This window comes from Myotis nattereri, assembly GCF_964212035.1.
Source record: "Myotis nattereri genome assembly, chromosome: 11".
Classification (NCBI taxonomy): Eukaryota; Metazoa; Chordata; class Mammalia; order Chiroptera; family Vespertilionidae; genus Myotis; species Myotis nattereri.
In genome coordinates, this window is record NC_138086.1 from 24,040,926 (window position 1) to 24,067,424 (window position 26,499).

The 26,499-nt window shown below is 51.3% G+C and overlaps 1 protein-coding gene across 1 annotated transcript in view; it reads right to left on the bottom strand.

The window, feature by feature from the left end:
* PLXNA4 (plexin A4) overlaps positions 1-14,671 on the bottom strand; it is a gene marked incomplete at its 5' end in the record, with an annotated part of 346,039 nt that extends 331,368 nt beyond the window's left edge. The window contains one exon of the mRNA XM_081102439.1: positions 13,487-14,671. Within this exon, the coding sequence (XP_080958565.1) occupies positions 13,487-14,671 (1,185 nt within the window). The remainder of the gene's footprint in view (positions 1-13,486) is intronic.
* Between the last annotated feature and the right edge of the window lie 11,828 nt (positions 14,672-26,499).

Sequence of the window (26,499 nt, forward strand, 5' to 3'; positions counted from 1 at the left end):
GCTCAGAGGCAGGAAGGCAGGGACCTGTGAGCTCCTGCTGCGGTGGCACCGGGCACGGCAAGGGGCTGGGAGAGGGATGTTTTCATCAGAAGGAAGTGAGGACAGCTCAGCCAGTCAGCCTGGCAGCCCGGGCTCTGCTGTCTTCAGTTCCTAACACCTCCCTTCGAGGCCCGCCAGGAGCCAGGTCTCAGTCTCCTCACCGATAGCAGACAGTCATCTCCTCCCAACTGCCTACCTCCGGTGTCATCACCAGGTTCTAAAGACTGCAGCTGGGGCTCCTAACGTGGGGATTACATTCCAGGGACAATGGTGGCTTTCTCCCTAGGCTCCCCTATGCCAGGCAATTAAAAGGTGATTGGGGCCTTTGACAGGCGCAGCCCAGATCTGCATGGCTGCCGAGGTCCCTCAGCTGTGGCATGAGGTGATCTTACTGTTTCCTCAAAGCTGTGGCAGTGGCGAGGGAGTTTTAGAACTGAAGTAGTGGAAAGCACATAGGTCTCGGGTTCCATAGCAGCTCAGCAGCTTCTCAACTAGCCAGCTTGGCGTAGGCCTCTCCTGTTCTCTGATTCTCATTTTCCTTGCCTACAAAATTGCAAGACAGGACTGTTGTGAGGTCTAGGTGAGATAACAGGTGTGAAGGCACCTGATAAACAGGAAAGCATGTCATCAATGCAAGCTGGTATTTCACATTAATTTTTTCAATGGAAATCCTGCCTGGAACAGGAGTCTCATGGCAGCTGGAAATGGTCCTCGTGTGCCTCCTGACTAGAGCATGGCTCTCCATGGACACAACCCGCCAGGTCTGAGCTACAGCTGCAGGAAAATGACAGCACTGGGAGGAGAAGGCAGAGGGTCCCATGGGCCCACAAACTCAAGGAGGCCAAGGTATAGGGAGCAGAGGCCAGGACATGCGGGCCCTAGAAGGGAAGGCTAATTGGAGAAAGCTTCCACAGGTGAGGGCTGGCATGGATTCCTGAGCACCCTAGGCAAGCAGGGAGGATAGTGTCTGCTCCAGCCCTGGCTGAGCTCTCCCCTGGGCCCCATTAACAGCAAGATTAGAGCAGCAGCTAGAGGAGCCAGGAAGGGACTCACCTCGGCTATAATCAGGAGCCCAGCCTCGCCTGCAGGCCCACATCGCACTCGTCCCTCCCACCACACCACAAATACCATGAGTGAGCTGTGGCCACTGTTATAATGACTGTTTATTAGAGAGCAACTCCATTCTTACAAAGGAAAGAAATAGGGTCTGTTTCATGAGAATATATGTGGTACCTACTTGGGCAACCCTGTGAAGAGATATTGAAGTCTTAGGGCCACACTCTCCAGGGTCCCTCTACCCCAATCAGGAGGATACCAAATCTGCTTTCCACGAATATCCTCATGGGATACATGGGTCGTAAATTAAGACTGGTGACCCACTGGATTCCAGGGTCCATGTGCGCAAGGACGGAACCATGTTTTATGTACCTTTGTACCCTTAGCTTAGTTGCAAGTTCATTGTAGATTAAAACATATGTGTTAAATGAATGGATGGATAAATGGATGGATAGATGACTAAATAAAAGCCTGACTTTCACAATGGCTAACACTTTGGAATTAGAACCAAAATGCTTAGCTTTGAATCCCAGTTCTACCACTTAATGCTGTGTGACCTTGGGCAACTTATTTAAGCTCTCTGTGCCTCAGTTTCTCATGGGTAGAATGGGAGAGTAATACCAGTATATACTGCTGTGAGAGTAAATGGTTTAGTACATGTAGGACAATGTCTGGCATTTCATAAGGGCTATGGGAGCGTTCACACTTACTACTGTTTGTCATAGACAATTCAGACAACCTTGGTGAGTTGGCATCTGGGGAAATTCATCACATCTACCTCAGAGAGGTGTTATCAAGATGAAAGGAGCTAATGTTATCAAGATGTAATTGCAAAGGTGGAACTTCCTAAAGATCTATCAGATCAATGAGGTTGAAGGGAAGAGCAGAGGAATGGTCTAAGATCCAGAAGATTTAGCACTATTCATTAGAAATGAAAATTCTTGGGCCCCATTCAGACCTACTGGGTCAGAAACACTGGGGTGGGGCTCAGAGATCTGCATCTTAACACCCTCCCAAGTGATTCTGCCACACGCTAACATTGGAGAAGCTCTGGTCTGGTTCCCCATGGAGGTGAATTGAGGTCATGAAGCCCATGCCAAGAAGAGAATGACAGGTGACAAGCATTCCCTCTCTGGAGTAGGACCCACTGGACCAGGATGTGGAGAGGCCCATGGCAGCTTCCCCCTGGGCCTCCTTGAGGGGTAGGGGTGGAGGTGGCATGGGGAGCCAGAACTGGCACTCCGAATTACAATCTAACAGCTCACCGTGCTTCCCTTGCACACAGCGGCAAAGGTTACTGTGCAATTACGTGTTGCCACATACAAATGACAGAGCAGTTACGGTTACTTTACCAATTACAGGGAAATTGCTCCCACTCTGCAGAGACTGGCACTCTGAAAAGCTCTATCATCTCCACGGAAAGGGGATTTTAAATGCTGTCAGTATCCTTTCTCCGGTAGTGGCCCATGCTCCAGGGTGGAGCTACAAAGCAGCCACCTGAGAACCCCAGAAGTGTCTGGTGGTCTCTGCAAAGACTCTTGGGGAAGGGCTGAAGAAGGGGGCAGACCTGGGGGACCACAGGGACATCTCTGGAGCCCTCTGAATCATCTCCTAACCCTATGCCCCCCGCCCCCTGACTCATGCATAAAAACCACCATCACCCTGACACCATGCCACTGCATCCTGAAGGCCAAAGGTGATGAGGAAGCATGCAGACTGACCCTGAAATCACCCTTCACCCCAGCTAGCATGGCCTCTGGGCTGGTTCCTGATGGCCCCTCCCCTGCCAAGTGGAGCTGTTTTAGCCCAACCTTGGTTGTCCCACCTTTGCAAAAACCCACAGTGAGTCCTTATTACGGAAAGGTCAGAAATAGGCCAGAGCTCAGTGGTCCAAACACAGTGCTAATGAGTTAGGGGTCACCAGGTCCAGCCCCCTGTGGACCAATTAGCTCAGTTCTCGGACACAGTCTCTTCCACATCCACAGGCTGCCCCTCATACCCCAGGCATCACTATTTACAAATATCCCAAACTAATCCACAGGAGACCAACCGGGTGAGCCAGCAGGTATAGACCATGCAGCTGACTCCTCCAACCGAGAGGCAGCTGCTGGCTGCTCTGGGCCAGCAGCAGCAGTCTCTGAGCCCAGAACAGGAAATTTAAAGTTGGACCTGGTCCTCCCATTGCTCATGGGCAGCTCCTGGTCCAGCAGAGAGGAGTCCTTCCATCGGGGAGCAAGCCAGCACTCTGCCCTCCCTGAAGGCAAAAGTAGCATCCAGCCCCATGCACAGGAGTCCTGAGCACCTCATAGCCACCCCCAAAGCTGGAAGGCCAGACCATTAGACAGGGGAAGAAGGCCTCAGAGATTAGCTCAAGCTCACCCACTGTGGGACCTTCAGTTAGGCCTTGTCCATCAAACTTTTGGTCTATTATGCTTTTGGAACTCCTGTTTCTATTAGGGGTAACTAAGGCACTAAATGAAGTCAACATTATTTACTGTTCCTCTCTCATTAATTTGTTTAAAAACAATTGGGACAGACCTACTAAGCACCAAGCAGTAGGTGAGGACCCAAAAACACAGACATGAAATGTTTTAGTTTCTCCTTTTTCCTAGTCTGGGAGACAGACCTGGACCAAGATCAAACACACATCAGTAACAGACCCAGTGCTGGGCATACAGAGGGCAGCCCCCTCTCCTCCCCCACCCCCGCCTGGGGAGCAGCAGGGCTCTGTGGGCGCACTTCTGAGCTCTCTGCCCAGTATAGTACACAGCCACTCTCTCACACATTGTGTTATTCCCCAGAAGGAAAATGACTCAAGATCTTAACCCAACAGTCCATTTACAGAAGAGGAAATTGAGGCCTAGAGAGTGAAATGATGTCCCCCTCACCTGCCTGGGAGCTATCAAGTTGTGAGAAAATAGGTACCAGAACCCCAAATTTCCAATCCAGAAGGAAAAACTGATCTTATGAAGGAGATTCCACTGGGGTTGCAAGAGGGTGGCCCCAAAGAAACCTATTCCAGCATCAGGGAAACCCATTCTCAGGATCAGAGACTGCACAGAAGAGTCAGGCCTCCACTTCCTCCCCTGGGAGTGCTTGACCTCCGTGACCTCTGGAAGGAACTAACTCTCCCCTGCAAGGAGGCCCTCGGGGGCAATCGTGAGAGCTGGCCTTCCTCCCTCCCTTCCTGGGCCCATCTGTCCCAAGGGAAGGTGAGAGATGAAGCTTTGAAAAGAAATACAAGTTAGGAGAAAAAAGAGGAGGGAAGCCCACAAGGCACCTGTGAGGCACCTGCTGACCTGGACAAGAGAAGGCCTTTAGATTCTTCATGCTCAGCAGCCCTCAATTTCTTCCCATTAATTAATTACACTTTACACACACAGGAGCTGACCATCGCAGACCTCCGCTGGAAATGGGAAATCAGTGGGATTTCGCTCTAAACCGAGATACGGATCAGATCAGCGGTGGTAGCTCATGTCTCTACACAGACTCCAGTTGTAAGCTCTGCAGAACAGGGAGATAGTGATCACCCACTTATTGGGGCCATATCTCAAACATGACCGCTGACCCCTAGGTGCTCATGAATGCAGGAGGCCTGATGCCCACAGATGACCCTCCAGGGGAAGAGGTCAGCAGGGAGAGGCCTCAGAGAGGCAGCAACATCTTGGGGAGGAGGCTCTCATCAAAAAGCCTCTTACTTCATAAAACAGTCCCATGTGCATGAGTGCTAGTTTCTATAGCAAAGAAAGAAATAAAATAAAACTATACGGTCCCCTAATGGCTTTACCGCTCTGCATAAACCTCCCTTTCCCTTTTATGAGCCCCCATCCTCCCCAAAGGTCTGCCATGGCCCACGCTGATCCCACAGGTTGAACTCTCCTGAGAGCCGGGGCGGCCCTGTGACAGGTGCCGGTTGGCCCTGCACCGGGCTGTGAGCACAGCCACGAACGTGGGACACAGGAATGAGGCCTCACCCACTCTGTTACTAACACATTATCTCAGGAGGATTCTACATTGCGTCTTTTTCAATGCGATTGTAGGTAAATAAATGTGTACAGAGAAAGAGAGGGGAAGCCAGAAAAGCACAGCCTCAATAGCCTAGACACACACTTCTGGAAGGGCTTCATGAAAAGTCTCAAGGACGGAAAACAACCCAACAAATTACACCAACGTTCCCAAGAGCACGTGCCTGGTTTCTAAGCATCACAAATAGGTCGATACCTACATACAGAAGGTCATGGTGCTTTAAGAGCTTCGTGTGTGTGTGTGTGTGTGTGTGTGTGTGTGTATTCTGAGGCAAACAGCCATTGAAGGAAGGCATTTAACTACCCATTGAACCATGGAAGTGGTTTGCTAAAAGCAACCCTATTTGCATACTCATTTTGGTAATTCTATGTGTTTTGAAACTGTTTGTGGCCCAATCCCAACAGATACCTACGTGGCCTTTCACTCATCACAATAACAACCTACCCTTCTAACAGGAAACTAATGCCATAAGTTGAGCTGTTTACCCAGGGGAGGGGCATTCACCAAGCGCACTCTCTGCAGGCCTGTCTGTGACCAACAGTGAGCTGAGGCAATTCCGCACCCCCCCCCCCCCCCCCGCCGCCCCGCCTTCCCCGCCCTAGGAGCTGCTGAGCAGAGCAATCACAAAGCAGCTCCAACTCAGGATCCCAGGGTTGATCCCCTGACCTTCTCATCCTCATCAGCTCAGCTGCTGAGAGCCCCATATTCCCCACTCTAATGAGCAGAGCAGGCCAAGACACCATGACCAGTGCAGTAGGCTGGCCAAGCAAGAGCATCGGGGCCCAACTCCACTAGCCCAGTTGTGCAGATGGCCACCACGCTGGAACTAGTCCAGTGGCCAAGCCTGGACCATGGGCACTACCAGGGAAGGCACTGGGAAGAGCACCAAGTAAAACCCACTTGGGTGCTGCCCTTCTCCTTTGGTACCTGAGCTTCAACGGCCCCCAGTGGCCATCTGTCAAGGGCAAAGAAATCCCACACGGCCCATCAGCCCCACGTTCCCACTCCCCTCGCAGTCTCCAGCAGACAACCTCGGCCGCCGCTAGGACTGTAATTGGAGTGGGGCATGCCACGATGATTGAGTTTGTGTGTTTTCTGGCAGGCGCTGGGAAGCACTGGCCCGCTCGCCAGGCTGAATTATGGGGTAGGTCATTCCCTTGTTAGTGGGAATAAATTTTATTAGCCCCACTCTCGTCGCTGAGCATCTTCCCCTCTTGCTCCTCAGGCTCGTGTGTGAGTCTGGATAATGCTGCCTGCATGTGGGATAAATCAGCCGAACAAATCCCATTATATTTTGGAACACTGACAGAGACGCAGTAATGACACCCAGACCAGGGGAAGATGTGGCCGTTCTTCTCTCCCGCTGATCCCATTTCTTATGCGTGGACAGCATGTAGGGCCCATCCATTAGGGGGGAAATGTACATTGAGCATCTGAAGGGATAACTCCCTTCATTGTCTTTTTTCCCTCTCCACTAACTTTGTTAATGAAAAGTAGCAAGAGCCCTGTGCCCATGTCTGGTCATTCCCTTCTGTCTTGCAAAAATGAAGGGATACTAACGGCAACAGCAGGGAGAGTCTGGCCTGAAATGTGTCCTCTCCTTCAAATGCCTCCTCTTGGCATCCACCACGTGGAGGCAAATGGGCGCATTCCAGGCCTGAGACACTGAGCATAACATCTGGGTGAGGCACAGCGCAAATATCTCTAAATCAGATACCAGTGGAGAAAAGATATAAGCATGAAATCACAACAATATTATTAAGTCCCTTTCTATCCCATGCTGTGCTTATTATAAGCAAAGGAGAATATACAGACGGCGCTACGAAGCTGTTTAAGTGTCCTGCAGATAGAAGGTGCTCGGTGTCTATCATTATTTATGAATGTCTATGTATTTCTCTTTCCATAGGAGTCCCGGCACACTTTATTAAAGGGGATATTATTGTATCACCTCCTTGAAAATGACATGTGTAATTCAAAGCAAAGGGGAAGCTGCTCCCAGTCTAGTGGCATCTCAGGGGCTGGGACTGGCTCAGACCCAAGGTCCAACCTCTCAGACCAGGATCCAGGCCAAGACGCCACCCTGTGAGGATGGCTGGAATTGAAGGAAAGGTCCAGAAATGCAATTCTGGACTGTTGCTGATTGAATGAGAGGCTCAACTGCCAATTTGGGGAGAGATCGCACACTGTGTGGGGTGTTTGCACGTGCATGGGTGCAAGCGGGAGAGAGATCTCCTGTATTAGCTGCTGAGTGTGATGTGGAGGTGCGAGGGAGACTGAATCACAGACAGAGAGAGCTACAGGGAGCCTACGAGATCAGAGTGCACAGAGTATGAGTGTAATGAGACAGTGAAACACAGCAGACAGACAGAAAGGAGAGGGTAGACAGACACCATGAGAAACTGAGTCGGTATCCAGACAGACAGGATGTCTGTACACACACGAGTGTTTTGTAGGTGTGCACACTTCCATGTCAGGGTTAATGAAGTAGATGTCTCGGCATTAGGACACAGCACTGCATGGCCCCACATCCTGACACGTTACTCAGTAAACCCCACACTGAGGTCTCTTGGCAGTTCCCTGTGTTAGCATTCTGCATATGGGATTCCTGGGTCTTGACACTCTCCCTGATGACCCGATGGGCTCCAGGGTGGCATTATGGGAGGACACCTCCAGCCGAGGAGGCCAGCCTCAAGCCCCTTCCTCTCATTCGGCCCAGGATACCACCCAGGCTGCAGCCACCATCCTGTACCCCAAGGCACCATGCATACTTGCCTGGCATGTGACTTTCACTGCAAATCCTGATGGCCAAACAGGGAGGTGGGTGTGCTTTTCGCCTGAATACCTAGGACAGAAACCATCTCCAGGGGAGAGGGGAAAGACTTGATTCTCTAAAGCGTCAGGCTGTGATAAGGTAGCCCCCCAAATGCTAAACTGCAAGTCAGGAGTACAGGGGTCAGTGGGCTGTGAGGGGTAAGTGCTTGGGCTGATGTGAAAGGAGCTTGGTGGCTTGGTGATGTGTGCTCTCATAGGGACCTGAGCATGAAATAGGGCATGCATGTTTAGTGTGCCACAGTGTGTGTGTGTGTGTGTGTGTGTGTGTGTGTGTGTGTGTGCGCGCGCGCATGCGCGCGCATGGAAATGTAGTGGACACAGAAAGGACTGGGGCAGCAGGAGGGGGAGTTCCTGGTCTGTGACAGGACTGTGGCTGAGCAGAAAGAGAAACCTTGCTCAGAGCCATAAACAACAGGATACACCCATCTACTCAGAGCTGCCCTTCCTGCTGACGGGGAATGAAAACACCCAAGCAGACTGGCAGAGACCAGCGCCCGGAGCCTGGGGTGACCGCCTGCCCATTCCGGATGCTCACTCTCGTGGAATTTCAGGATCCCAGGCGCCAGACGAACCTGAGTGACCGACCAGGCTGGGACGGGGGGCCAGACTGAGTCCAGGGGGATGCCCTTGTCCTCTTCCAGGGCCACTGTGCCTGAGAAACAATAAATATAAGTGTCGGAGTGACAGCACCCATGAATGGGGTTCTTCTCCTTCACTGCTCCTCACTGTTGGGCATGAACTGGAGCTTGGGGATCAGCATAAAGAGCTCAGCCCCCGTGCCTCTGTGCACCTGGTGCGACTGGCTGGGCTGGCAGGCAACCTCCAAAGTCAGATAGGCACTCGGTCTCACAGTGGTTTCCCACAGGTAGAAAGGTGAGAGGCTTTTCTAGTTCTTGCAGTGTGAGGAGTCCCATAGGCACTTAATGCTCTAGTGCCCAGGGTTGCAAATGTCCTGCGATGCCCAGGCAGTGAACTGTCCCACCGGGGGTGCCACCAGCACACCACTGAGAAACACCGGTGGGAAAAGCAGCCGGCTGAGAATTAGGATGGACAGCAGGTTCTCGTCTACCAGTCACATGACCGTGAGTGAAGGACGTGACTTCTCTGTTGCTCCATTTCCTCACCTGGAGAGGAAGGCTGCCGTTTCTACCATCCCGAGCACTGCTGAGAGGACGAAGGAGGTGATGAGCCCCTTTGTAAACATCAAGCACCATGCACACCCCTGCAGTGGGATTATCAGGCTGCCACTCTCTGCTCCCACTTACGGGGCTTGGCAGGCGTGAGGCGAAGATTCTGGGTAAGAGTTTCTGCCCCCAAAGACCTACATTTCCGGTTAGAAGGTCACTCTAAGTCAGCCGTGGGCAAACTATGGCCCGCGGGCCGGATCCGGCCCGTTTGAAATGAATAAAACTATTGAAAAAAAAGACTGTACCCTTTTATGTAATGATGTTTACTTTGATTTTATATTAGTTCACACAAACACTCCATCCATGCTTTTGTTCCGGCCCTCCGGTCCAGTTTAAGAACCCATTGTGGCCCTCGAGTCAAAAAGTTTGCCCACCCCTGCTCTAAGTGCAAGTCTTGAGGGGAAGATTAAGAAGCTGGTTTCTGCATCATCCAGCCTCATCTGCATGACAGTCACTCACTCCCAGGACCACAGTCATTGTTCCTACCACATAGACCATGACAACCTGCATGGGTGCATCTCAGTCTTGGACTCTTGGGCTCCTGGAGACCAATATCATTTCATGATTCTTGGCATCCACCAGGTGAGAGTACATGGCCAAAGGCCTAATAAATGCTTCATCCCCTCATCCATTCATTCATCCATTTGGAGACTGAGGCTGGTTTTCTGTGAGGTTATCCCAGAAGGCTGGAAAAGGTTGAGGAGGAACAGATAGCCATTCCTGGGGGACATTGGGATGCCCAGCCACGTGGCCCATGTGGTAAGCAATAACCTTGGCCCAGCCTGGCTGCCAACTCCAGGTCAGGGGTGTCAGAGCTCCCAAGAAAGCTCTGGGAGCTGTCACCGTGGCCTGTTTGGGGTCCTGGCACATGACAGCAGCTATGGGCTATGTATGGGCTCCTCACCCCAAAGGTCCCCCACAGGACCAAGAAACACGGGACTGCTTCCCCAGCCTCTACACCCAACGCCCACTCAGGGATTTGCTTTGGCAGCAGGCATTGACAGTCCAAGTGACAGTCCCAGGAGGAGGCCCTGCCCTTAACTCTGAGGTGGGCTCAGCCAGCCTTCCTGATTCACCTGAAATAAAAACAGGGAACTCTCTGGGAACCTGCAGAACGAGGCTCCAGCCTCACAGTCCAAGGCTTCTCCCCCGCCTGGTCCCCAGGCTGTGGCCCACCACACAGCTCCAAGAACGCCCCATGGCATGGCAGGCCAAGCCACACAGGTATTCTCTCCCAGCTCCACCCATCATCCCTGCACATAACCAAAGGGCAGCGGAGACCTAGTGAGGGGTTGGGGGGCCCCGGGGCTTACACTGCTCCCTTCTCTGAGTTTTGGAGGCATGATTTCAGGGGAAGGAGTGTGGGTCCCAGGAAATGGGGGGATCAGAAGAGCCTGAAGGACATCCCAGGGTACACATTCTAGCTTAGGGAACTCTAACAACAGGAGCGGGAGAGCGGGGGAGTGAACCACTACTCACACCCCCTTTGCAAGCTCTGAGTTGTGACTATGATAAAAAACCCACAGGAGACCCCGACCCTGCAAAACACAAGTCCTAAAAGCCAACCTCCGGGGCCATCCTTCTAGAGCTGACCCGCCACCGGAGGAGGCCATCTGAGATGGGTTCCATTTTGCAAGCCTCGAGGGAATCTTGGACTGGGAGACAAAGAAACTCCAGGGTCCACCTGATCCATCCCTGCCTCCAGGCAGGAGGGGAAAAGAGGAGGGACCTAACAGCTGCGGGGATGGGTGAAGGAAAGGCTGTGTTTGCCAACAGTGTGCCGACAAGGGTTCCTCAGTGGGACGCTGGGGAGCCTGGCCTGGCTGGTGGCACGTGAACCATGTGTGGTCTCAGCTGAGGCCAAATGAATTGCAGCTGAGCGCTCCAGAGCACAGTAACCTGAGGATCGGCCGAATCAAAAGAAACTGATACTGCGCGTTAAAAGCCGCGTGACCTTTCAGACTGGCTGGGGAGACAGCCCGGCCCTGTGCGCAGTTTCTGGCCTCCTCCTTTCTGCTCTCGGCCCTGAACTTGCCTCTCACTTGAAAGGGCTAATTAAAGCCAAAGAAAAATCAAAAGCCTGTTATCTGGCTCCACTACTCCAGTCCTGGCATTAGCCTGTCTTGCAAAGCTGTTTCCCTCTGTTCTCTCCAAGGCCACCACGATGTGGGGACCTGCAGCTCTGCAGACATCCATGATGAACTTGACTTTTTATATTGTGGCAGGGAGCAAGGGTGGGGCACACTCCTGCCCGTGGGCAGCCAGGCTGAGCCCTGCAGCTGGTTTTACTCCCCAAAAGACAGTTTAAGCAAGTTCTTTACAAACGAACATCTACAGAAAAAATAGCCAACCCCTCTGACCTCAAAAGAGCTAGTTCAGTAAGCACACACAGCATAAACGTACCATTTTCTAACCTAGGGCACATGTGTGCATGCTCATGAGGGTATTTATTGTATATGTGCACACACGTGTTGGTACATATGTGTCCATATGGATATGTGCAAATGTGGTGCTAAGAGAGGAAAGAGGATTATCCTCAAGGGTCGGCCATTCCCCCACAAAATGTCTGACCTTGGACAATTCATTCACTCGGTTGGGCTGTGGAATGAAAGTTTAGACTACAGGATCTCTAAGATCCGTGTCCATGCCAACATTCTAATGCATCTCACGGGAACTATGTTTGAGTGTGTAATAAACTTATACACAGCCCAGCATCTGGACTGTCATTCACTGCCTTCATTTGGGAGCAGTCCATGGCCCCCCAAGTTCATAAGCCTGTTTTACAGACTCTCCTGAGTGGGTTAGCTACTGCCCCAAACCAGAGACTCCAAAGGATATGTCACTTGCTAGGGCTCAGCAGATACAGAAGGGTCCCCTCGATTCTCTGGCCTGGCCATGGCTGTCAATTGTTGCTGCCTTCTTTGGCCCATAGAACCTCTCCCATTTCCTTTGTGACACTAGCGGTGTCCTGGATTTCAGGGCCTCCGAGGAGGAACGGCATCTTTTAGTTTCAGCCCAGGCACCTGGAAAACTCACCACTGGAAAGCAGTCTAAGCCTACATGTTAGGGCACCAAAGGCCAAATTTCCTTTCTCCTCCCTCTCCTCTACCCACCCCAAATCCCAATGACTAGAGACACATGCTGGGTGGAGTGGGTGCCCGTGCCCTCTGAGATCAGCTTGGCAAGTGGTATGAAGGGGAACTTAACTTTTAAATAAACCCAAATGCACTTCCTAATACTGAATTCCACTGCAGTTTGACTAGACGTAAGGATCACATTGATGCAAACGCACACTTCCACCTGATGGGTGAACTTTCCTTTCCTCATTAAGATTACAGGATAGATTTTCTCCAACTAGGTTCATAACTTTTTAATGGGACCATAAAGAGAAAAATGGAAAGGAGGCATAGGTGATGTCAATAGCTGAGCCATCCAACTCAGTTGAAGAATGATTTAGAAAAACATTGGGCCATTGGAAAGGTGAACAGAAGTCGAGCCACAGAAAGACAGATGCTTTTCATGTTGGGTCACAAGTGGGTGAGGCTGTGTCACCAGTTGCCCCTGTGATCACCCAGCAAGGCAGCAGCCTGAGGTCCGGTCTGTCCCCCAGGCCCTCAGGCCCCAGGATGGCCTCCTACACCAACTCTCCCTTCCCCCTTCCTCCAGTTCCCCCAGCACAACTGTCACTCGGAGCTCTTCCTGGGCTGCCCCCTGACTTTGTAGTGAGTCTCCTTTGTGGAGCTGTGGGCACTGAAGACAGTTAACAAATAGTTTTCTCAGCAAGTCCTGCCTTCCCCTTTATGTTCACTGGACTCTCACCCTACTCTGCTCTCATTGTTCATTTTCTAAAGATATGCCAGGGGCTGAGAGCATAGCACCCCTCAAATTCCCCATCCATCCCAAATGCAGAATGACTGACACCATTGCTCCCAGTAATGGTTTATTCTCAGCTCCAAGGAAAGTGATTCACTGGCATGGTTGGTAAGAAAGCGGGCACACACTTTGTCCTACAGTACATGATAACTGGCCTTCAACCATGCCTGCTGCATGTGACATGTAAGTAACATAATCCCTGCCTATCCTTAGCACTCCCTCCAATATCCAGTAGAGAAAAGTGCCCTGATAGGAAATCTACATTTTCACTCCAGCTCTGACTTTTATAAGCTCAGCTGCATAGTCACAGCAGGTTTGAGCTGGTGAGGATCTGAGTCCAGTGAGACCCAGAGATGGGATATACTTGTCCCATCTGCAAAATGGCCTGGACGATTCATACCCTCAAAGGCCATAGGCTAGGGTCCTCCCTCCACACCGCATCATCCCAGCCCCCAGGCCCTCCCTTGACTCACCGCGCTGCTGCAGGGGATGTCCTTCACCTTGAGCCAGGCCAGGTCCAGCGTGCCCTCGCCCCGGTAGCAGGACTGAAGCCTCTCCTTAATGCGGTCATTGATCTGCTTCAAGATGAAGATGCAAAGGGCCGACTCATCCAGGGATTTCATCTTCCTCTTCTGGCCCTTGGAGAAGACAGTGAAGAGGAGGTCATCCTCTGGACGGACTCCGAGGGTCTGGGCGAGCACGGCGCCGGCTTTGGACAGGTAGGCAGCCTGAAGCAAGCGGTACTCCACGCCGCTGCGCTCACAGCCGATGGGCACCTCCACGTAGGAGTTGAAGGCGGTGTCCTCCTTGCAGAGCCTCACGAGCTTGGATGTATAAACCTGCTCCTTTGTGGTGGAGCCCGGGGGAGACACCATCTCAGGCTGAAGGGTCAAAAAGTAGACAAAGTTGCCACTGCTGAAGCCATAGACATAGTAGATGTCGAAGTCCGGGATGACGGTGAAGGTGTCCGAAGGGATCTTAATCATCGAGGCCACAAACTCATCGTGGAAGACATACGCGAACATGCCGTCCGCTTCTGAGTTCTTAGTCAACTTCCGGCTGGAGATGGTGGGGAAATACTCTGGCTTCCCGTCCACTGCCGTGGCGATGAAGAGCTTGTCGTCCAGGTTGCTGTAGGAGACGATCACGCCAAAGACAGAGCCGCTCTCGTTGACCCCCGACAGGTAATGCTCCTTCTTGTGGAACGGCTCCCCCAGCTTGAAGAGGTCCTCCAGCCGCAGGAGCTTACAGATGCCTTGATACAGGCTCCCGCACGCAATCAGCCTGTTCTCCTTGTAGTCGATCAGGAGCATCTTGTTCACATTGTTGGTGGTGGTCAGCGGCTCATTGCACGTCTGGACGATGCGGGGCGGGTAACAATTGGGGTTGTCCTCGTCCGGCCCTGTCTGGTGGGTCACCAAGACCTTCAGGTCGCTGGAGAGCTTATAGATCCGGTTGACGGCCCCCAGGTAAATGTGCCCTGTCCTCCTGTCCACCACCAGGTGGTTGAAGCCCTCCGCTGGCTCCCCGCGAAATGTCACAAAAGACCGCTTCTGGGGTGGCGGGGGTGGCTGCCGGGGCAGCAGAGTGGAGGAGCCCATCCCCACCATCAGGAGATGGGACAGCAGGCAAGTCCAGCTCCAGGGCATGGCTCTCATTTCAGACGCGGGTCCTCGTGACACAGTAGCACTGGCGAAGCGTCCTCCTGGGCGGGCCAGGACTCAGGAGTGGAGGGTCCCTGTGAAGGAAAGGAAAGGTGTGATGCTGGATGACAATGACAGCAACTCAGCTTCATTCCATAGCTTGCCAGGGGGATCCCCAACGTACTCTGCTCACGCTGAAACAGAGAACTGTACTGAAAGAAGCTAGAGGCCAAGGGACATGGTTACCATGGCTGTGGGACGACAGCCAGACCTGGTGACAACAGCCACAGGAGGGCATTTCAGTGACAATAATAGTAAAAATAATAGTGATGCTAACAATGACAATAGTGATGAAAATGATGAACGGCCATTGACTGCCGAGTGCCTGACTGTACCATAACTGTCTAGCACAGTGGTTCTCAACCCTCCTAATTCCGCGACCCTTTAATACAGTTGCTCATGTTGTGGTGACCCCCAACCATAAAATTATTTTCGTTGCTACTTCATAACTGTAATTTTGCTACTGTTATGAATCGTAATGTAAATATCTGATATGCAGGATGTATTTTCATTGTTACAAATTGAACATAATTAAAGCATAGTGATTAATCACAAAAACAATATGTAATTATATATGTGTTTTCCAATGGTCTTAGGCGACCCCTGTGAAAAGGCTGTTCAACCCCCAAAGGGGTCGCTGGACCCGCTGGTCCAGCACCTTCCAGAGACAAATCTTAATCTTAAACTGCAAGTTAGCAAAACTCTCAGTGCTGGGATCTTCCATCTGCCCCTCCAGATCCTCTCTCCACACTTCTCTGCACCCGGAGGCTGATCTGCATGGCGGTCCAACCGCGGGCTCCTTGCCCTTGGGCCTGGCGAGGTGCAGCCAGCAGGGAGCATGGGCAGAAGGCTGGAGGAAGGGGGAGAGGAGAGGAGGAGCGGAGGTGGGCTGCATGCACTGGCTGTGACCCTTGTCCACAAGTCATATACAGTGCCCTGGTCAGCCTCTCCACCCAGACTCTCTATCTCCAGGTTCGGAGAACCACCTGCTGCCCACCCCTGTTTGGTCCTATAGGGGCCTCACAATTTCCACCCCTACCACTGTCCTGCCTCTTAAGAGCCACACTTTTGCCAAGAGCCCCGGTATTCATCTTTGTTCGAGCGAGTGAGTTTGCATGTACTATTGCTTGCCAGGACCCTGACTCGGAGACCTCTGAGGTTAGTGGTATTGTTATTCCCACTTTATAGCTTGGGAAAGTTCTGTAACTGGCGGAGCTAAAAGGGGTAGAGGTAGATTCAAAACCCGGCTGTACAAGTCCATGGCAGATTCTCATCTTCACGAGCAAACCATCTCAGGTTAGTCAGACACAGATGGGGATGTACCCTGCTTCCTGTTTGTACACAGCACAATAGTTCAAACAACACTGTCCATTGCCACCTGGCCCTCCAGGTCTGCACCTACTGCAGGGGAAGTTGCTCATGCTTCCCTCCCCTCCCCCCCCCCCCACACACACACACAACCTGCTGGATGGACCGTGCGTAAGCCCAAATAAAAATCCCTTCTTACTGCGGCAGTAGCCAGGTTGTCTGGATACACTGCCCAGCTCTGAGCCTCAATGTCCTTTTAATGAGGCAAACCTTGGCCGCCTCCCACAGTGGGCCCTCCTCTGAAAGGTTCTCATGAAAGGGAGTAAACAAATGCTTTAAGAAGGGGTCGGAAGGGATATAAATAAATAATTCCCCATTGGACAAGACAGCGGTCCATCCTACTGGCCTCGTTGATGCCTACCCGAGATGCTTTCTGCATGTGAGCCCAGAGGTCAGCTTCATATTCCTTACAGCTGGAGAGAAATCAGGGCAGGAACGGCCTACATCGTATTTGGGAGGTGTCTCAGTGTGTGGAATTTGTGTTGTTCACACCCAAACATCTCAAAAACAGGTCACAGGAAGAGGTTAACTGTTGAGCAACTGAAACCCCTCCAGCAAAGAAAGAGCATGAGGTTAGATGGAAACTAAGAGAAGCAAAAAGAAGGCAGACTTGACATTGTTAGTTCAAATCCCAATGAAAACACAGGTCTTCCAAGGAAGTATCAGAGGAGGACTCTGGCAGACGGTGTACCCCACAACTGACAGCAGTCCTGCATGCCAAGGGCCTTCATTCATCCCTCCATGCGGAAAATGCTTGCTCGGGGCACCCGTGAGACATGCCAGACACCATGGAATCCAAGGACGGCTGAGGCTGGACCGGGCAACCACCGCAGGAACCAGAGTTACTCAGATGGTGAAGAGCTAAGTGGCAGAACACAGAGCACTTTGGCAGTTTGCATGAAGAAAGTGACTTCTAATGTGGGGTGGGGGAGCATGAGAAGGCTGTAGGAGGCCTTGGGGGGGGGGTGGCATTGGGGCTGAGCCATGAACTTGGAGAGGACATGCAGAGCTGGAAGGGAAAGGCCGCCCTGGAAAGGGGCCAGCATAGCCTATCAAACAGGATGTACACCAGGAAGGGTCTGTCTGGAGAACCCGATTCCTGAGAATCAGAGAGAAACAGGGCTGGAAAGAGAGAGCCCCGAGCTTTGTTGGGAATCCCTGCAAGGCTGAGGCTGAAGTGCATGTTATTAAGTAAAGACACTTCAAGGAAAGAGCAAAGGCCCCCAAAAAGGAGACTCCACACTCCTCTCCATTTAGACTCTGCAGAAGGAACTGAGTTTGGAGCTGAGAGCTGTGGGCTACCTGAGGGCAGGGAGGGCCTCCCTTGCTCACTAGTGTGCTCATGGCCCCCGACCAGCACCTGGCACACAGTGGAAGGTCGAGGACTGGCAGAAAGAGAGGCTGGAAGCAAGGAAGAATGTCACTACCTGTGGACCATTTACCACACCCCAGGCCCCATGCTGGCACATGGACTACCTCACCTCCTTTAGCATCACAGCTCTTCACTGGGGTCAATGCTATTTTACCTGCTTCTCAGGTGAGGAACCTTCAGCTCCGCAAAGGCATGTGACTAACAAGTGACAGAGTTTGAATTCAAACCCAGGTTTGTATCACTGCATCTTTCTAGCAACATGCAATTCCAGGGCCCCGCATACGGAGTACTTGGAAGCCTGTTTTATTTCAGATAAATCCCCAAACACAGAAATCCAGGACATCAGCCAGGAGTACCTCCCTGGCGGCTCTGTAGGTGAAAAGCAAAGCCCCTGGGACCCGCAGGGCAGAACCTGGCAGGTAACATCCATCAGGTGGGCCCTGCTGTCTACCTCTAAAAGCCTCAGTGACTGGAAAACACCTGGCATACATAAGTGGTGAATAAATGATCATTGTTGATGAGATTTAAATAAGAGTAAAGGGATTAGGATTATGATATCGACATGGTGTCTATGTACCATCTCAATTAGAGTTCTGAGTGTTCTGGATGGTTCATCTCAAATTGCTGCACAAATCCAAGCATCAGAGAAAAATCTAAATTTTTTTTATCTGAAAGAGATATTCCAGTTTAATGATCCCCAATCCCTGATATTAGAGACAAGGAAGTTGAGATCCAGAGAAATGAATGACTTGCCAGAGGTCGAATAGTGAGTTCAAGGTGGGGTGGGCTTAAGCTCAGGTCCCTGGACTCCCCGTCCAGTGCTCCTCCCACAACCCACGGCCTCTCTCCTGACTTTATCTGAACCTACTTCGGCATCTGCTCCCTGGCCTTTGGAGGAGCCAGCCCTCTGGGTGCCATCTGCTCTGCTGGCTAGTAGCTCTCAGAACATCGCTGCCGACACCCAAATTATAGCAGGTCCAGGAGCCCTCATTCCAGAGCTGAAGCAGGTGAAGGTCAGGGCTCGACACCAACCCTCAGGAGAGGACTTTTGCAGTCCCTATATCAGAAACTGCCAAGCACCCTAGAAAGTGTGCCTGCCGCGCCCCTCCTTACTGTACACACACACTCACAGACCCACAAGCCAATCAGCAATTCTCTGGTTGGTGAGAGGCGAGACGGGGAAGCCTGTAATTATGAATTTACTGAGCAGAAAGGTGCCAGGGCTCATTCTCCATCTTCTATTAGGCACTGAAATGAGACACAGTTATGCATCTCAAACACTTACCGCCCTCATCTGATGCCGAAATCACTGCGCCTGAGAGGGTGGGGGACCCGCAGAAAACAATAACGTGTGAAAGGAATAAGCAGCCGCTCATTTTATACACCACGAAAGGGACTGATTAGGAAACAAACAGCAGAGAAATGTAAGAGAAGGAAACAGGCCAGGATGTGGGCTCCAGCCTGCCTCACTGGAGTCCCCACTTTTGTCTCAGCCATCTGTGTATATGTACATACTGAGTGTGACATAACATGGGGGGGGACTCCAGTGAGGCAGGCTGGAGGACTTAACATGTGGTCAAACATATCTGGGGATGACCCAGCCTGCGAGTCGTCCTCCCGCCCCAGCTCCAGGCCCCCTAGCAGAGCGGCCAGGCCCAGGCCCCAGCTGCCTGAGGCTGCTCCATCTCACCAAAGCTGGGGCTTCCAGGGTGGTTTCCACTCCAGGACACCAATCCTCGTCAGTGGTGACCCGCCCTAAGAAACCCTCAACTCTGCCCACCAGCTCTCTCTCCAGCTCCCAATTAGCTGGTTTTCAAACAAAGTCTTCAAGGTAGCATTCAGCCCAACCCTGGTTCTTAAAGACAAGCAATGGGACCGAGTCATCTCCAGATTGCCCCCAAAGGACTCACCGAATCAGGGAGCGTGGGAAAGTGGTGAGAAAGCAGCGGAGCTCAGTGACTGTGAATCAAACCCAAACACACTCCAATTTTCCCTTCTTTGAAATCAGATTTTAATTCTGCATGATCTCAGGGAAGAGGGACTCATTTTTAGAAGCTGATCATCATTTTGATTAAAGAAATTGGAGCTGTCTTTGTTTTATGTGGCAGGTTTTGAAGAGCTCAAACTAATTTTCATGAAATAGCACCATCCTCTCGGATCCCTGATGGTAGAGAAGAAAGTGATGACAGAGTATTTTAAACTGGCAATTACCTCACAAAATTACTTTGGAGTTTACAAGGTGTTTTCATAGACATTACGGTGTTCTGATTTTATTGTTCACAGCAGGTGTAGGTTGAAGAGGTATTCCTAAGTATACCTGCTGTACAGATAAGGAAACTGAGGCATGAGCAGGTACAAGTCCTGGCGGAGGTCACACACAATCACTTGGGGACTTTGGAAGCTCTCCAAGTCCCCCTTACTTGCCCACAGCGCTTTCTCTGACCCGCTGGACAGAGTGCTAACCCTCAGGACATTGACTATGGAGCAAGAGAATGCTGGGAAAGCATATTCTAAGATGTTTCAAAAAACCATCTCTACAACCCATGACAAATCCAGAAACCAACTGGGTGGCCACACATGCTTTTTAAATGAAATAAAATAGAAGAGAAAAATAAGAGCATGTCCTTGAAGATAAGCACAATTTAGTGAGACTTTTGTCTCAGCCATCTGTGTATATGTACATACTGAATGTGACATAAATGTATTTCTCTCTGTGAGTCATTGTGTTGTTTAATTTTATGTATCAACTTGGCTGAGCCATGGTGTCCAGATATGTGGTCAAACATTATTCTGGGTGTCTCTGTAAGAATGTTTTGAATGAGACTAACATTGAAACTGGTGGGCACTGGTGAAGCAGACTCCCCCTGTAATGCAAGTGAGTGGCATCAAGTCAGTTGAAGATTGAACAGAACGAAGTCCAACCTCCCCTGAGCAAGAGGGGATTCTGCCTACAGACAGCCTTGGACTTGAACTACAACCTGAGCTCTCCTCTGAGTGTCCAGTCCACGGGCCCACCCTGCAGACTTTGGACTTGAAGCCTCCATAATTGCATGACCCAATTCTTTAAAATCTCTCCCCCCACCCCCACCCCACCGTGTGTGTGTGTGTGTGTGTGTGTGTGAGAGAGAGAGAGAGAGAGAGAGAGAGAGAGAGAGAGAGAGAGAGAGAGATTTCTGCTTCTCTGGAGAAACCTGACTAATACAGTTATGATAAAAAAAAATAATTTAAAAGACATTGTTAGAGATAGTGGACATCTTTTGTTTTTTGCTACCATACATGTATCCATCCCTTCACACCCTCTCAGCCCCAAAGCCCCTTTCTCCATGTGTGTACACCTGACCTGGGCCCACACCAATCAGCACAGAGCAGGAGTCGGGCTGGCACATTAACTGGTTCAGGCATAGGTCCCTGGACAAATCAGAATCTCTGTGAGGCAACAAGACTTCGGATGGAAGTGCAGAGGAAAAGTCCCAGCTCTTCCATTGGATGAAATTTTGGAGCGGTTGGGCCGGAAAAATACAGGCCCCATCTTGTAACCATGGGGGTGGGAGGTGGGGACAGGAGCTTGAAAAGAATGAAGCCAGCATACCTAGGAGCACAGGGCTGAGCCAGAGGACGGAGCTCACTGGGTCCCAGTCCCGGTGACGTCATATAGATGTCTAGATCATATGCACTGAAGCCAGCTCTATGCTTATACTTTCCAGTGACATGAGCCAAATTTCCCCCATTGCATAAGCCCACGTGGATTTAGTTTTCTGACACCTGTTAATGAAAGAATCCTAACCCATAAAAATCCAGCCATCTAGCCAAAAGAGTAGTGTCTCTCACCACGCCCTCGCTAATAGATTATTGTTTCACAGGAAGAAGTAAGCATGCCAAAGAGATCTCCAAGTCCCACTGCTCACAGAGATAAATTAGAATTTTGCAAATAGTGAGGCTTTATTCCAGGTGAGCTTTCGGTGTGTGTTTTGGGTGTGTCTACTACCTTTCATAACCAAACACAATGTTCCCCTGTCTGCCCAGAATTTGCCTTAAGGGCTGTGCTGGCAGGTCTCCTGGGATTCTCTCCATCTGTTCATGCCTCTGTGTCTTCTGCACAGGTGGCTTAACACCCCCCCACCAGTCCCCTCATCTAGGGACTCATCCTTCAAATGAGGACGGACTCTGACCCTGGCAGAGGTCTAGGATCGCCCTACTATGTGTTAGTGCAGGAACCAGTGCCCACCAGAGTCACACATTTTATAACTCTGTTGTATTTGCACATTAATGCTGTCCCATAAGCTCCTGGAGGTCAGAAATTATGTATTTTTGACCACTATTCTCTCCATTCCCAAGCCAGAGCCCGATACACAGGCAGTATGTGATAAATGTTTGGGAACATATAAATAAATGGATGAATAAATCTATAAAGGAATGAACAATGAGTGAATGAATGATGAATGACTACTCCACAGTGGAGTATATGAGATGGCAGCTGGGATCACCTAGCTGAAGTAGAAATTAAATCTTGGTTCTGGGCCACCTAGCTCAAACCAGGACCAAACTGCAATGCTAGTTTTACCCTGCTCTAATCCAGGCCTTATAAGTACTTCAAATATTCAATTTTGTCCGTGTAAAGCAGGGGTCCTCAAACTTTTTAAACAGGGGGCCAGTTCACTGTCCCTCAGACCGTTGAAGGGCCGGACTATAGTTAAAAAAAAAAAAAAACTAGTCGGCTGCTAAGCAACAGGCAGCATCGGCAAAAACACCTGGTGGGCCAGATAAATGTTTTCGGCGGGCCGCATGTGGCCTGCGGGCCGTAGTTTGAGGACCCCTGGTGTAAAGCATATCTGCAAATGCTTCACAGAAACAACATATTTCATACATGATTTACAATGACAGCAGTGGTCCACCAGCTGGAATTTCATAACGAGTCACCTTGAATCCACAAATAAGACTTCAGGAACCAGCACCCAACCAGCACAGGAAATCAGTGCAGGCCTGTTGAGGAGAAGGAGCTGGGCCTGAAGACAAAATTGCATCAAGGGAAACTTGGACAATGCAGAGGACAGTTGCTACAAGTCAGCATGCATTCATTCATTTCACCAATTTCTGAGGTGGGTGCAAAGGGTACAGACATGCCAACTCAGAGAAGAGTTCCCTGCCCTCCAGGGACTGAGGGTCTGATCAAGGGCCCTCCACTGTGCCCACTGAGGTCATCTCTAGTCACCGAAAGCTCTGCAGAGCTCCACCTGCCAGCCCCTCCTAGAGACCAGGAACCTCGTCACTTCCCTTGTCTCCCCCACAGTGCTGCACTAAAGGTAATTTCATCTCGCACAGGTGAGGCCCAGGGACAGGAAGCTCCGTATCCATCAAAAATGTGTGCATCCCCATCCATGCAGCCATGAGTGTGACATTGTCTGTAAGAGCTGGCCACTAGCTACAGTCTACATGTCCACACCATCCAGGTGTGACTATGTGAATAGTGAGAGAGCATCACAGTGACACTTCCACACCAAAACAGGTACGAATCTGGGTGTGTCTTCTCTGCAGGTCCTTTCACCTGCTGGATGCAGAGGATTCTGCAGCCCTATGGGGTGGTGAGGCCTCAAGACAGAAGGGCCCACCCACCAACCAGGGACATCCACATCAGGCAAGAAGTAAGCCATTACTGGGACAAGGCTCTGAACCAGTAGATTTGTGTGTGACAGACAGTAGTCGGCACCACCCTAACTAGCATAGGCAGAAGCGCAGCCAGCATGCTGCTGTTCAGAGCCAGGACATGGTTCTGACGCTGGGCGCCTGGAGGCTGGGTCCCGGTACATCAGGTTCCCCTGAGGGAAAATCCCCGTTAGGTATCAACAGCCCCTCCTTGTTCCCGAAGCCAGACTGAAGGTCACCAAATGCAAAGAGGTGGGAGACAACCATGCTGAGATCTACTGGGCAGAGAAACCGTCATATTCCTCAGTGACCCTGCCCAAGGTTCAGACCTACAGAGGCACTACATGTGTGCATCTGAGGATGGTGGGGGGTGACATAGCACAGGCCACATTTCTGTTTCATCCAAGAGACACTAGGCATTCGTTGATCTAAATTAGCAAAATGGACAAGTGTCTTTTTTAGACGTACTCCAATGTGTAATTTGTAAATTTAGAATATCATTAAATAACCAGTATTTTTTCCTGTCTGCTTTTCTCATTTTAAACTCTTGTTTTCTAGCAGTAGGAGCCATGAATTATCTTTTTATTTCTTTTTCAGGAGAACGATACTTACCTGTAGCATCTACGGTCCAGTTGTGCGACTGGCAGCAGTTTGAAGCCCATGATGGGCATGCAGCCCTGCCAGCTGCTTCACCTGCCACCTGACTTCCTGTCACTGTCTCAGAAATGAGTGCCACATCCATAAGAGGAAAAGTGTCCGAGGGTGTGGGTGTCATAGCACAACCCATCATGACCACTAGTGGGGGAAACCAAGTCACAGCAACCATCCTCCCAAGAGGAGGTCACAGTGCTGTCTCTGGACAATCTCACATGCAGGTGGGGGACTCAGAGGGTCAGCTTGGCCATCACCCAGCAGAAAAACAGAATGCAACCACAGCTGGGGCACTGTCTGCTCACTGTTCCTTTGCTTCTACTACTGTCTTTTGAGCACAAGAACAGTGATACTGGGGGTTGGGGGTAGGGCTGGCAAAGGGCCTAAAGGATGGGGAAGAGGGAGCCGTGGGGGGCCAGAAAGAGAGTCTGGGCACCACCAGGCAACCAGCCTGGTCCCTGGGAAACTCAGCACCAAGCTCAGCTACTCAGAGCTCTTAATCCTCACTTCGCAGTTTATTAACCGGGCCTGGGGAAATGTTATTACCATGGACAGAGCCTTTGGAAGCAGCTTGCAGGAGGGTGAGTCTGTGAGTAGCCCCATTCAGAGATTAGGCCTTTACTGGACCCCTGAGGTCCCCTCTGTGGTGTCCCCTCCCCCAGGCCTCCCTGTCCCTGGCCCTGAGGGCCACCCCCCAGGGTGCAGAACCACCTTTCCCTCGCCAAGTCTGCTGTTCCCAGCAGAGCTGAGCCTGGGCCTCAGCGAGCCCAGGCAGCTCACGATGGAACTCTATTATTACACCACGGCGGCCCTTTATATTCCAGGCGCTGAGCTCTGGGTAGGGGAGTCGCTAAGCAATGACTCTCTTCACTCCAAGTCTGGCTGTGAGGCTTTAAAAACACAGCACTCTCAATAGCAGCCTGGGCTGGGAGGACAGAATCATAAACTTCTTTCCAGCGTCTCACTTAAAGTAACAGGCCAGCTCTGAATTTGGGGTCAGACGCCCCCGCTAGACTTGGCATCAGTGTGGTCACTCTCTCCCACCCCAGCCCTTGGCCCAGCCCATGAGGAATGTCCTGTCCAGGAGGAGAGGCTGGCTGCCAGGCTTCTACGGAGCCCCACTGGCTTCTGGGTGTGCAGAAATGGAGGGACAGCACCGAATGGGGCAAAGGGAGCATTTGCCATTACTTTTGGTGCCCTGAGACCAAGGGGAGAGAGAAGCGTTTGGTCCAGCACCCACTGGGGCAGGCATGGCTCCATGCAGCCCCACCACATGCAGGAGGCCCGGGGTAAAGTGCACTGAATAGAGGCCCCACAGCTCTCCCAGACACCAGCTCCCACACTCCCCCATGTTGGCCTGGCATTAGTCACATGGGCATCACCCAAATAAATCCTCTCTCTCAGAAAAGTCCTCTCCTCTCCTTTTACGGTCAGAGGAGGAGGTGGGGAGGTCTTAGCTCACACCTATTGGCGTGTCAACTGAAGGCATCCGTAAAAGCCTCCCCTCTCTGAGTCACTGTGGTGAGGACGCTACAGGTATCAGGGATGATTACCTAAGGCCATAGTCCTACTAAGAAGCTGCCCTTCTTTCCTCAGTTTCCCCATCTGTAAAATAGTGTTACTAGACATAGGGCGAGGAAGGAGGAGAGCTGACTGAGTTTGTTTGGGGTTAAGTCTAGGAGACATGAGAGTACATTGCTCCAGGCTCCACGGAGCACAGGCCATCACTGATGTGGGGAGGGCTCCCCAGTGGCTTTGGCGGCAGAACCATGGAATGGTGATGACTCTGACCCCTTGGGGTGGTATTTACTGGAAAGCAAAGGACTGGAGTGGAGGTTTCTCTTGAGACTCTGCATCTTTGCTTACATTGGCTTCTTAGTGGCCTACAGCTACAGGTGCATTGGGAGAGCCGCCCTCAGAGAACGTGGCGCCCATGTGGTGTGTGGGCTCAGTCACACTCCTGGCCCCACCTTCTCTCTCCCAATAAGGACAGCTGGCATGGGGCACACTTTGTCTGCTCGGGTGGTGGCCCATTTCACTGAGCCAGATCCTGGTAAGTTCCGGAGGTGTCTTTGCTTCTTCCAGCCTCTGGGGACCTCTACAAGTGACAGGTGACTGAAGAGTCAGCAAGAGGTGTCCACGCCCTGAAGCTTCCTCACCCACAAAAGGGCTTCACTTACACCCCGTGATAAGGTGTTCTGGCCCATTTCATTTCCTATCCTTAGCAAGAGAAGAAATGGAAAGCCCCTTCCTTAGACTGGTGTGAAATCTCTAATGAGACTTTTCTAACTGAAAAAAATAAAAAAGGCAATAGGGTTGGAAATGATGCTAAATGCAGGGTGTTGGGGGAACCCAGCTGAGGGCCCACTGCTCTCAGATCCTGGGCTTCGGTAGCTCTCCCAGTTACCCCTCTGCTGGAAAGGCCTCCCCGGCTCCACCCCTACCACTGCTGTCCCCCTCAGGGTTGACCTGCTTCTCAAAGCCCAGCCACCCACCTCCCAACCCATGGAGCCTTCAAGCAAAGAAGGCAGTAACCCTAGCATACATGAGGGAGCAGGCGATTTGGGGCACATTTGGGCCAAATGGCAGCACTTCTGCTACCGAATGTCCAGTAGGAGGCTCTCTGCCCCGCCCTCTCCTTTTCCTCCATCGCCCTTTCCTTCTCAATTTCAGGGCAAATCAGGAAGTGAATAGTTTCTGCCCTGCTGCTCTATATTCATGTAATTAATGCTATTTAATTCCATGATGAGCT